The sequence below is a fragment of the Anser anser genome (genome assembly GCF_964211835.1).
Source record: "Anser anser genome assembly, chromosome: 3".
NCBI classification, from domain to species: Eukaryota; Metazoa; Chordata; class Aves; order Anseriformes; family Anatidae; genus Anser; species Anser anser.
In genome coordinates this window covers 8178133-8190917 of record NC_139722.1, presented here as the reverse complement: position 1 = coordinate 8190917, position 12785 = coordinate 8178133, and the positions used below count along the sequence as shown (strand labels likewise).

General features: G+C 42.3%; 1 protein-coding gene across 6 annotated transcripts in view; it reads left to right on the top strand.

The window, feature by feature from the left end:
- Nucleotides 1–12785, top strand: part of KLHL29 (kelch like family member 29) — a 399050-nt gene that overhangs the window by 134837 nt on the left and 251428 nt on the right. For 5 of the 6 annotated variants that reach the window (XM_083830792.1, XM_083830793.1, XM_083830791.1 and 2 more), the window contains exon 3: nt 9364–9669. In XM_083830792.1, coding sequence (XP_083686918.1) covers nt 9409–9669 — 261 coding nt within the window. In that variant the 5' untranslated portion in view covers nt 9364–9408. Of the gene's footprint in view, nt 1–4034; nt 4138–9363; nt 9670–12785 lie in introns of those variants that run through there. The other variant, XM_083830790.1, reaches the window with a different exon arrangement.

Here is a 12785-nt window from a genome sequence, read left to right as displayed (position 1 = left end):
TCAGTCGCTTTATGAAACATGGTTAGGCCATACAGAGGTGATGAGCTGTGACTGCACGTGGACAGATAACATGGGCTTTTGGCCTTCGGTGACATCCACCAGGACGGGAACATGGAGATTTGAAATCCCCAAGTGTCTGCCAGGTGAGCTGGAAGAAAAAGTCCAATATTTTTAGCCGGGAAAAGGGCTGCATGTACTGATGTACGGGTAGTGATGGTACCTGTGCCACAAAGCAAGCAAAAGTCTCCTCTAAAAGTGTGACAAGAGTAGATGTGGCTCCATAAATGAAAATTGAGGAAGCTTTTGAGGATATGAGCGTGGAGGTCAGCAACCAACCCATATTCAGGGCACCTGAAACTGGAAAAAAAGGGAGTTATTCCCCATGGTGTAGACATCATGCACAGCCTCTGGAAATGCAGTTCCTTATTGCAGGATGGGGATAACTGCGCTTTCCTACTTCAGTCAACAGCATGAAGTGAACCATGTAAAAACCTCTAGGATGCTTAGATACATGATGATATGGTCTGTGTTTGTCTGCGTTCAGTAGATGGAATATTTCTTGTTTGTTTTGGAGGCATTTTGCATCTAATAAGCCCTTTTTATATACCAGATGCTGTTGCATGCTGCAGTGTACATGTGGCCTTCATTTGGGGGACTGATAAATGCCTCCTCTTAGCACAGTGTGTTGGAAAACGCTGTGTGGTCAGAGGGCATCAGTCCCAAAAGAGAAAATGTGCTGCTTCCCCTGGTACCACCTGAAGCTTTTACATGTGAACATGTAAAATGGGGATGGTACAACCCAGAAATACCCTATAAAAGGGAAATTCAAAGTACAGTTAATTAATTTTTGAAGGAATACAGGTGATCCAGAGAGATTTTGCAGCAAAATGTGCTGTATTTAACCCTTTCCTTGGCAGAGACCTTTCTCCTCTAATAGTCTAGTAGTCACTGCTTGATCAGTCTTCTCCAAGGGCTGGAAAATTGAGAATGGCAGTAAATCAAAGGGAATTTCTCCTGCCTGGTCCAAATGTAATCTGAAGACGTAGTCCGCACCCCTAAGAAACCAGCCCCAAAAGAGCCGAGATCCTGTTAATTAAATTTTGCAAGATCTAATTTGTGACATTTGGCAACGCCAACAGTAGCTTATTCTCCATTTCTGCTTTATTAACTATGAAGTCTTGGGCGAGATTAGGTATGTCAGGTGCTGGCATCCACTCTGTGCATTTTGAGAAGATAGCCGGTTTCCCCAGAAGCAACCTAGTCGCGTCCCTGCCTTTCCTCCTCTGTTTTTCCCGGCTGGCAATTTTGGACCGTGGTTGCTGGCCAATGCCCAGCCAGCCCCTGTGCAGGGATTTGGGGTCCCGGCCGCCGGCTCGGCCCCGTGAACCTTCCTGCACAACCTCCCCACGAACCGAACTGGCCGTTAACATAGCAGCTTCTGGCATTTGGCTTCCTTTTGTTTGCTTTTCATGCTAATGAGATAATTTAATTAGGGAAGTCAATGTTTTGGGCAGTGTTTTGCAAGCAGAAGTGTTACGGAGGAACAGGATGGATTTTCTCTCTCCCCATTTTTTAGCCAGGCTGGGTTCCAGGCAGCGCCGGCTACTCAGGACCCTGTAGAGACATCTAAGAAAGTTTATTATGCCTTTGTGTAAAGTTCTGGTGGATTTTCATTTAGAAAATTGCTGTGCAGAATTCCAGTCGCGTTGCTGCAGGAGGACATTGCAGCGCCCAAGAATCTGCAGCAAATGGCAGCTAAAATTGATTTTGGGGAATGGAGCTCAGAGCTCTGCCCTGAGCTTTTGGGGGATGTTTGCAACGTGCCATGGGGGAGAAACAGATCAAATGAGAGGTCTTTCAGATAAAAACCTAGAGAGAGAGGAGTGGAGTTAAGAATATCCTCAAGATACCTATCCCAAATCATTTTATATCAATTTTTATATTTTATATCAATTTATAATTGACAGTAGCTTTGTCTGAAGATGGGGATCAAGGCCTTTCAAAATAGTGCAAGGCATTTGACAGATACAGGGCTTACCCAAAAGGTAGCCCTTGAGCCTGATGTAAACCGTGTACCTTTGTGTGTGTCCAAATTTGACACATTGCAGGGTTTTAAGTGGCATTGTTCTTCATCTTCTGCTTCAGTAGCGTGAGCAGGAGGATGCTTCTGGAGCACTGTGAATTTTTCTCACCCTGCCGATGCTCGTAATCCATAAATTGCAGGGTGTGTTATCACTTCCACTCAGGTTGGAAAGGAACTGGCACTTGAAAGCAAAGGATGGAATATAGGAAATTACCGTATTTAAAATAAATTTCCACTTGAAATTTCCCAGAAACTTAGGAATAAAACATACACATGCAGACTTTTTAGTAACTCCTTATTTAGGACGACCATATCCTGCTAACTTGGGGAGAAAGAAACCAACCTAGTAAGGTAGGGTTTCACTCTCAATGTGCCTGCTATTTATTTTTTTCAGTTAGATAGTCTAGTTTATCGTTTTATATATCTAAAGATAAGATTTCTATATCCATCTTACATACTCACACATAATATGTGTACACACTTTTCTACCATATTTTGAAACAGGGAAGGAAAGATCTAATTTATGTGTTTTGCATAGTGGACTCTGTCCTGGGAAGACACTTGTGTTGCAACTCTGACTTTTTTTAGTGTGTCCCAAGGCATGGTTTCTTCCAGCATATATTTGGAAAATTAAGTCCGATATAATTTCTTAAATCTTGTGCTCCTTTATCACTTACAGTGTTAGGATTTTTTTTTTCTTCTTTATTTTTTTTTAAGATCTGATTGTAGCAAAGCAGCTCAAGTCTCTCTGCCTTGTCTTGGATTTTACAAGAGCTTTACAACTGTTTACAAGACTAAATCAGGGGTTTACAAAAGTAGACCTTGCTTGATAATAAAGTTGTTTCCTTGCCCCTCAAATATTTCTGGGTCTTATCTTTCTACACAGCTGCTTGTAGTTCAGCTTTACAGAATCTCTTGATTGGATTCGTACTGCCTTAGTCTAACAAAGAAGTCTTTCAATGAAGTTACCCAAATGGAAAAAAAAGAAGTTAAGTAAAAATTGTAAAAATGGATTAGTCAGATCCTTGTAGGCTTCTAACAATGATTCCGTATCTATCTAAGAGAGTCTTCGTAGGTTATAAATAATGTTGAGCTGAAATTAAACATTTTGTTTGTCACACTTCTGAAGTAAAGACTAGCTCCCAAAGCTGCGAGGTCTACTAGTTTATTACTGGTTGATAGGGCTACTATTTTATTTGAATGATTTTTTTAAAGCCACATTTACTTGTGTGTAAAGTATGTGCATGTGTGTGCTTGCAATTAAATGATGCCCAGGATTTATACATTTCGATGAGATTTTGGTGCTGTATACATAAATTAATGTCCTTACCCCTGTGCCTCAGGAAGGGTTTGTTGTGTCGGTATGCACTGATAAAACTGCATCCAGTAACAGTTCCCCTGCAGCATATATCTGAAATCATTCGAGGTTAGGTACTTAGACATCTTCTTCTGTATCAGTTACAGTTCTTCATGCTAGATCTGATTACAGCAAATCTCTCCTTCTTCATTTTTTTTTGCTGTAAATCTCATAAAATACTTATGCTTTGCATGCACTTAACTGCTTTTTAAGCTCTCTAATAACCTATTTTATCTGTGCTTCCGTTCAGCCAGTCTGAAAACTCGTAAGGCTATTTAGCTGCTTATTTTAATGTTTCAAACTCTTTCTTTCTTCTTTTCTTCCATCTCTCTAATGACTGTGTACCTACTTCCGCTGTGCTGTCTCCCAACCTCTCTTGCCGATCATATTTCTCCAATGTTATTATGTAAAAGGTAAATTTAGAAACAAATGCTTACCCAGGAAAAATTTAAATTAAAAGGCTGACCTTTATTTTTGAAGTCACTTAATGAAGTTGACTAATAGTCTAAGAAATCTGATTCTCGTGCTTCAGACTGGCTGAAAGCCTGTTTTTCCTTGTATTTATATCTGTGAGGACAGGCATTTTAAGGAGACCTTGACTAGATAAGCATGGAGAGCAGGGAAAAAGCTGCTCTAAGGCTCAAGCCGGACTGTCATTTAGAGGAACATGAATAGGAAACATTTTTTCTGCAGAACAGTGAGTGCTTTGGGCTCGGGGGAAGAAGGGCTGTGTTTAAATGTATTGAGCATAAAATGAAATGTTAATCACTTAGGTTTAATAAATCTGCAGCAACGATCTGTTTGAACCTGGTAAGAGGCCTGTAGTTAGCACGCCGCTATCTCAAACGCCTCTGGTCTTTTTCTTGCCTCTGTGTACGGATGTGGAAGCTGTGGAAACACGGCACAAACGAGCTGGCAGAAGAGACGTGGTGAAAAATGAGCACCAGCACGAGGGTGGTTTTCAGCTAAGAAGGCAGGAGGGCTTCTGAATTGCCAAAGGGCTTGGGGTACATTTGGAGGTTGGATATAGTTGTATGTGTAGGTGCCCCGTGTTACAGACCTGAAGGTGCTCCCGTTCTGCAGAAAAAAAAAAAAAATCTCAAATTTTATTGTTGGGCAAAGCTGTTTGTATGAGAAATTTCTAAAATTTGTGGTTTTCACTAGCAGAGAACTGATTCACATTTTACTTTCCTTCAAGAGAAGGAGATTTAAAGTAATTTCTTTTTATGGCCTTTCTCACCTGCTGCACCATGTATTTTGGCCATGGGGAGCCAGGAGAGACACCCGCCACGTTTCTCAGAAGGGCAGTCGGTCCTGTTTCATTGCTCTCCTACTTTCTTCCCTATTCAACCATCCCAAGCCCGTCTTGCTGTGAAAGTAAATTATGGAGGAAAGGGTCAGGTCATGCACAATTCTCTTGCCTGGCTCCAGGGAACTTTGCAGGGCCGTTCTCTGAAATCAGTGGGCTATCTGCGCTTGGCATGGTTCGGTCCTTGCTACACCTACTCAGCGATGGTGATCTTCAGGGACCGGGGCGGGCATTTTGTTTGCTTTGCCATATCACTAAATCTCGTTTCAGATTTGTCGTGGGCTTTTTATTTCCGCCTGCTTGCTCGATCTCTCTTCTGTAGCTTATAGCCTTTTCCGCAGCTCTCCCTTAATGCCGTTTTGATCTCCTTTTTGCTTCGAATTTATCAGTTCATCCAGTTACGGCTATGGGTTTCTCTCTTTTCTCTTCTCCCTCTTCAGTAAGGGTGTTTTTCCCCCTCCAAATGCATTTTTGTTCCTTTTGGCTGCACAGCGAAATCCTTTGATTCTGTGTGACAAACAGGAACACACATTTCCTCTCTCGTCGAGATTAAAGACACCTGGCTACTCCGGCGATTACTTCTTGGTAGAGCGTGGGGGAAGGCCTGTCTCATTGACTTCACCACCTTCACAAGATAGTTTGTCACCTGAATTAGCTGTACGGAGTGATTTTCAGCAGTAACAGCATGCAATAGCCCTCCTCATGGACTTCTGAGGTACGCAAGTCCTATGTTCTTTCTATTGCCAGGCATGACTGCCTTGTGGTTTTGTGGTATCTGGAGCCATGGTGGACGTATCTGAGCTAGCTTGAAGCTCATCTTCTCGAGAACTGACTTCTGGACATGGCGGTGGGGAGCTTTGTGCTAGCAGAAAAATTGGCTTCAAAACAGAAGTTGATAGATTATAATTAGCCAAGGTTTATCTGGGGCAGCAACTGTATTGTGGGCAGTACTGGGAGTTCCCCAAGTCAGAAAACTGAGGTGAAAACCTTCTTTTTCTACCTGAGTGGTGCTCAGAGGGATTTAAAGCTAAAATTGAAGGGCCTACAAAAGAAAAATATGTGTGCATGCATATGAATGTTGAGAAAAAAAATCCCTTAAAACGGGAAAAACAATGAATTATGTGTAAGTATTGATATTGGTATTTGTAAGCATTAGTATCTTTCTTTCTTCTTCCTTTCTCTTCAGTGGAAAGGTGTGGTTTTCTGTTTGGTTTGGTTTGCTTATTCCTTATTCTTAAAAAAATTCTGAAACAATCCATGGAAGATTTAGCCTAAAATTGGATACAAAGCTGGGACAGGGGAGGGTCAGGCTGGGTGTGAGGGAAAGGTTCTGCACCCAGAGGTGGTCGGGCACTGGGACAGGCCCCCCAGGGCAGTGGTCACGGCACCGAGCTGCTGGGGTTCAAGAAGCGCTGGGGCAATGCTCTCAGACATAGGGTCTGGTTTTGGGTGGTCCTGTGTGGAGCCAGCAGTCGGAGCCGGTGATCCTTGTGGGTCCCTTCCAGCTCGGGATATCCTATGGTTCTGTGAATCTGTGACTTTGGAACAGCCAACAGCTGCGTTAAGGTGGAAATACTTGTATGTCTGTGATTAGTGACTGCTGTCCGTGCTGGTCGTGTGTGGTTTTTGCGCTGGCCTCCTTCAGGGCCGTTTCTCAGGATGGTTTATGCTGTTGTCCCGTGTCAAGCTCTCTGCAGAGGAATGTGATAATTGTGTTTGGCTCAGGACACAGATTGTCGGAGAAGTTTTTCTTCTGAGAACAAAATATGTTTTAAGCATTATTATTATGATTATGATCCTTGACAAAGATAGCCTAGACAAAGCATAAACTCTGGATCCAAAAATACATTTAAGAGCTAGCCCAGACCATTTCTTACCTCACCCAGCAGCTATTTATGAGAACATTTTATATTGTTTCTAATTTTAAGCAATTAATAACAAGCACTAGCAGTTGAATACCCATTTATTAGATAGTTATCCCCTCCAGTTTTCCTGCACATCTTCTTGCTGTCAAATATCTTTGCATCCAGCCAAAAGCAACACGCTTGAAACAAGCACTGTATATTTAACGCAGTGCATTTTCAGCCCTTGCTTTTAGTTTTTATTGTAAATAGAATAAAAGACGGTAACTGGACAAAGAGGAGAACTTGCTTGTGAAGAGGGCGGTGGGTTTTAAGTAAACTTCTTAATGCATGGCTTAGTCACAGGCTTTTTTCCTCCTTGTTATTGACGTAATTGCCTGTCAGTCTCATCTGATAGTAGAATTGCTGGGGGCATGGTGTCTTGGATCGTGTGGCAAAAACTGCGAGCTATTGACTTGTGTGCATGTGTGCTCTGCTCTCCGCTGAATTAAATGTCAGATATACTCAAGTGTGTGGGTGGGTGGGGGATATGTGATTTGGTTCTCTCTCGTTCCCTTGTCAAGAAGTACACTAATACAGCTAATGGAGATCCTCGAGCACAGAAGGAGAAGGGCATTCAATTGACAGCCACCTTCCAAACAGTCAAAAAAGATCGCTTCCTGCAGTGGGGGATGTAAGATATGAGAAGAAACTTCCAAAGGCAGGGAATAATAAAGGCTATTGTGAAATTGCAGCTTGCAGTTTACAGTCTCCCTTTTTGCCTGGCTTTGCAAAAGGTTTATAAAACTAAAGGAAGGAGGTTTATGCCTGTGGAATTTTTAACCTTTAAAGAAGCTATCTTTAGGTACTGATTTTATTCTGAGATGCTTGACACGAGAGGAAAAACTTGCTTTCTTCACTGCTCCTGAAACAAAAGTTTCTGTTTTCACTAGTGCACCTATCACAGCACTTGTGCCTCTGGTTTTTACAGTTTTGTGTCTTTCTATCATGTCCACACGGTCCTGTGGAAAACCCCAAATGACCTTTCTGATGTAAAGTATCAGAAAGCCACAAAAACAGGAGAAAGACGAATCTGGCTAAATATCTTTGAGTCCCTTAACCTTCAAGTCATCAAGTCAAATCTTGCATCAAATCCTACCAGAGAAAAACCAACTGGTTCTGTGGATTACGAGGCGTGCCGATTTTGTGGTCAACATCCGCGGCACTGCCGGAGCAGGGTGGTGGCATCACCATTGCCATTGCAGGTTCTTGGGAGATCTTTGTTGGACTATGATTGTGGTAGGGATTTTTTTGTTTTCTAATACATATTTATATTATTCATTTTTTAACTGAGGAAGAGTTTTCTTCCTCTTGAGCCAGTAGCTCTCTGGTGAAGCATGTGAGCCTTTAATACACTGTATTTAGTCATAGTAGTTGGTTCTGTTTGCCTTTTTTTAGTTCTACCAGGTGAATAACTACTCAAAATGTTGATAGGCACACTGGTTTATACCACTTCTAAATAATTTCTCTCTGAAGCAGTTTGTTATCTTTAAGTTTCTGGGTGAGTTTTGTTTTAGCTTCCCTCCTCAGCCATTAAGAGCAGATATTTTTACTGTCCATTTTTGTATCTAAGAATTTGTGAAACAAAATTGCTTCAGCTGACCTGTTGTTATTATTACAAACAATTTATTGGATCGTGTGATGCAAATAAAATAAATCAGATGCTGCAGTGACCTAGATACTCATTATTTATTTATGGGAATAAATATATTTAGCATGTATTTATACTGTTCTTCAATTCGAAATGCTGTAAACTCTCAGTTACTCAGACCTCTGCTGGGAAAATAGCATTATTGCCACCATTTTGCAGGTTTGGAAACCTCGGCAGGAAGACTTAAATAACTGCTGTAGGCTATGTAAGATATAATTATCAGAACTAGGATTAGATGTTGGGAGTCTCAAGTCCCAGCGTTGTGTTCAGTCGTCTTGCTCCTGGCTGATAAAATCTGTGGATAACAAAGACTGAGGAGGTAAGTAACGATAAGGACAGGATGCTCACACAAAGTGATTTGGTCATTTGATCATCTTGGCTACATTAAGTGTTTTACGTCTAGCCAAAAGCACGGGAGGAGACAGAAAATGCCGGTGTGCCCTGGAGAACAGCAGCTCTGGGGAAAGCTCGGGCGTCCTCGGGGTGAAGTGTTCCTCCCGTGGGAGGAGGTCGAGTGAAAAGGAGGGCGGGGGACAGTGCAAAGCAATATTCAGCTTTAAAAACAGCGAGGTAATGAATAGCTGCAGCAGGCAGATTTTTCTCCTTCTGGTCTTTAGGATTATTTGGTCGCACGTCAGGTGCAGAGAAGTCATAGTGATGATCTGAAGACTGTCGAGAAAACTGCGAGATGGAGCTGTTGGAAACATTTTCCTGCTATCAGAAGATTTGAAGGATGATTTTCTTCTAACTCAGCGTCCCGTGATTTGCGTGCTGTTACTTGTTATTCTGCTGGAGAGTTTGGGCAGATGGTGTTTCCTCGGGTCCGAGGCACGGGTCTCTCCACCACATGCTTGTAGTTGTTCAAACTCTCCAACTTCTGTTCTTTATTAACATTTACTACAACACTGCTCTCTTCCTCCCGACGTTTAGCTCAGAATAGGAGTGTAACAATGCTCTCCTAACACAGAGGAGGCTTGGCAGGAGCTTGTCCTGGTGACTGCAGAGCACAGGCGCTGCGCAGGGACCTCATTCCCAACACCTCTTTGCTTTTCAATCTTTCAGGCAAGCTCTCGAGTTCCCTTTGAGAAGCAGCCGCCCTCCACCGAGATGTCACGGCACCACAGCCGGTTTGAAAGAGATTATCGGGCTGGGTGGGATCGCCGGGACTGGAGCTCCAACGGCAACCACGTCGGCAGCACCAACTGCAGCAGCGCCGCCAGCACCACCAGCACCAACCGCCCCGGGCTGCTGCCCCTGCCCATCGTCCCCTCCCGGCTCCCCACCCCGGCCACCGCCGCCTGCACCACCGGCAACAGCGACGTGATCACGAGCCTGGTGGCCAACTCGTCTCCGGCTTCGACAACCAAAGTAAGAATTTTGTTTTTGTTTTTTTTACATATATTTTTTATTTATTTTAATTTTTTTGTTCTGGGGATGATGTCTTGAGGGGATGTTAGAGGTGGAGCATCATCCGTCCCTTTTGCAAAATCTGCGTTCGCAGCATAGCAAAGAGGAGAAAACATTTTCCTGGGCAGTCTCTGTCTTTTTTATCCTTCTGTGCATTATGCACACACTTGGACAGGACATCCTTGCTCTGAAACTTAGGGTTTTCATGTTCCTGACAGGCCCAGGGCTGAGCAGAGCAAACTCCCCTTTCCTTCTTGCACTGCCTACATTTGGGCTCTCCATCACTTTTCCTGGAGCGTGTGGTTCCCATTTTTGCTTTTGAGAATGCCCTCGTTGTCTGTTCACCAAGGCAGGGCTGTGGTTGACAACAGGTGGATGTGGTTTTCATGCAGAAGGAGCAGAAAATGGGCATAATTTTGGCCAAATGGTGTTTTTCTTCTTTTTAGTTGGTACTTTCATATGAGGTTTTCAAAGCCTCGTTCTTAGTGCAGATTAGAGCGTAACAGTTATACTGTTATAACCAGGCTCTCTCCTTTGTAAAGAAATGCACACTAAGAAGGAAGAAAATGTTAAGCAGCAAAGAACTGAAATCACTAGTAAACCATTGAGATGTTTAATATATAACTGGGGAGAGGGGAGAGGTTTTTCTTTTTTTCTGCTTCCTTTTTTTTTTTTTTTTAAAGCCACCACAAACATTTAGCTCTTTTAAATCTGCAAAGTACAAGTTGTTATTCCAGTTAGAAACTTGGGGTTTCTTTCTGCATCCAAATTCAGGTAGGACAGCTGGGGAATAGAAAACCCTGGCAAATTGTAAAGGTGACCACAGCATTAGCAAAGTGAGCCAGAAGCACTGCTGGTTTTCTTTTTATGATATTTAACATTTTCTTTCAACTTGGTTTCATTTTAATAACTGCAAGTGCCAAATGCAGCAGACGCAGACAGAGGAAAGGAGACAATAAAGTTATTTAAAGCCAAGAGCAAGCTGAAATTTTACTGCAGTACCATTATTATATTGATTTTTTTTTTCACACTGTAGAAAAACAAGGTCAATGCTGCAGAAGGAAACATTAGGCTAAAGTTTACAGTGTATTTGGTTTTAAAAATTTTCCATGGTGTCTTCAAATAATTTTCATTTGAAAGAAGCCAATCTGATCAAAACATATTTAGAGTGCTCCAGATGCTATCCACAGATGATAGACGCATTTCAATCATGCTTTTTCTAGAGAAGATTGAGGCAATTTTGGAGCCAAAGCAGTCATTTCATTTATCATGACCTTTGTTCCTGGGTCTGCTCAGAGTCCAACTATTGTCTGAAGCTGATCAGCCCTTCTCCCAGATGTTCAAAACCATTTTGAAGCACAGCAGTGCCAGTAAACCATGTGTTTATTGGGGAGAGGAGGCAGGAACTGCAAGTTAAATGCCTTTTGATCATATGTTCAATGTGAACTGTTTTCTAAATTACCTTATTAGGCAATTTTCTGATTACTTTCATTAGTAAGAATGTTTTGGCATGAATAGATCAAAAGCAATAAACAGGCAAGAATGGAAGTAGCATGGGACACTTTTTGTTCAGAGAACTGTTAATCAGCTGTGTAATCTCCCATAAAATTAATGTGCAAAAATGCCTACCGTCCTTGCCCCAGCCTCTTCTGCCGAGAATCAGCTGAACAGCTCTGAAAATTCAAAATGGCATGTACTGAAAGAGAAAGACTTTTAAAGAGAAGGGAGGGAGGGAGGATCAACAGAGATGTAAGGGGGTAGTGTGTAGCGAGCTTCCAACTAATGACGTGGAACGGTGTCAGGAAAAAAATATCAGGTGCTCGTACGAACTTATGTTCACCCCGCCTGACTCCGTCTCTCCCTGACACACAGCCGAGGTTAGCACTTGTGGTTAGCTGTGTCCCCAGCCAGTGCCTATCTCTTGTAGAATCCAGCTAACGGTTAACCATAAAAAAATAGGTCTGTATAAAGAGGAATTCACAAGTCAGGAGAGTAATGTGGTTGCTTGGTTTATTTAAAAAAAGAGGAATGTGCCAAATTGTCTTGAGCTGTGGAGAGCTCACAGTCTACCATCTGTAGCCTTCTTGTTAGCATGTTTATGGGGTACCAGCTCACAGAGGACCAGTGGCATCTTAAGATGAATTTCTTGGTTCTGTTTTGTGGTTGGAAGCAGGATATTTGATAGCTTAGTTAGAACTTTCCTCTTCTGTGGTAGTCCAAGGATATGGGTACAGCCAGTGATGCTCCTCCAGCCTGAGGACAGAGAGGCCTCTCTGCTTCATCCAGTTACCAGTTTTGACTTTAGTGTATCTCTTGAGCTGGTTTGAAGAACTCAAAAAGCATGGAGGCCAACCTTTTGTTTTGCATTCCTGCTGTTTAATTATCCTTCCAGTTACAACTTGATTAATTTTTTAATAAATCATTTAGTCTGGCTTCAGACTTCTGATCCTCGATTCCTCTGGTTTCCTGCAGTGTACCAGTTTTAGTAGCCTCCAAAATGACTGTCTATCTTTTGCACCTCCTCCAATTCTTCATCCGCCTTTGAAAATCTGGATAACAAAACCATACGCAACATTTCAGGATCATACTCACTCTTCCCTCGTACAGAGATAAAACTGTTCCCTTCCTCTGTTCCCATGCGTACAGAGCTAATAATAATTGTTCCAGGCTTTTTCACCAAGGTGCTAGATGCACACATAGCATTTTTCACTTGGGTCCTTACACTGCTTCCAGAGTAACAGCATTTGTGGGTATAGTCATGTGTTCTTCACGGATGGGCTGCTTTCCTTTTCCTACATGTATAACTTTGCCATTTGTTGCATGAAAACTCATCATTTCACGCAAAAGCGTTATTCTCCTTACTTTCCACCCCTTTAATATTTCTACTACCCACAAATTTATCAGTGTTTTGCAAATTTACTTCCAGATCTTGGTTGCAAAGTTCAATGCCTTTTGTCTTAGTATCAGCAGTTATTGTCTCGTGTTGAAACATTTCCCGTTGGCAGGTAAAATCTTAGAAAAAAAAATCAGTTTACCAGTTCTTAACTCATTGAACACCACTGTTGTGAATCGCTAAG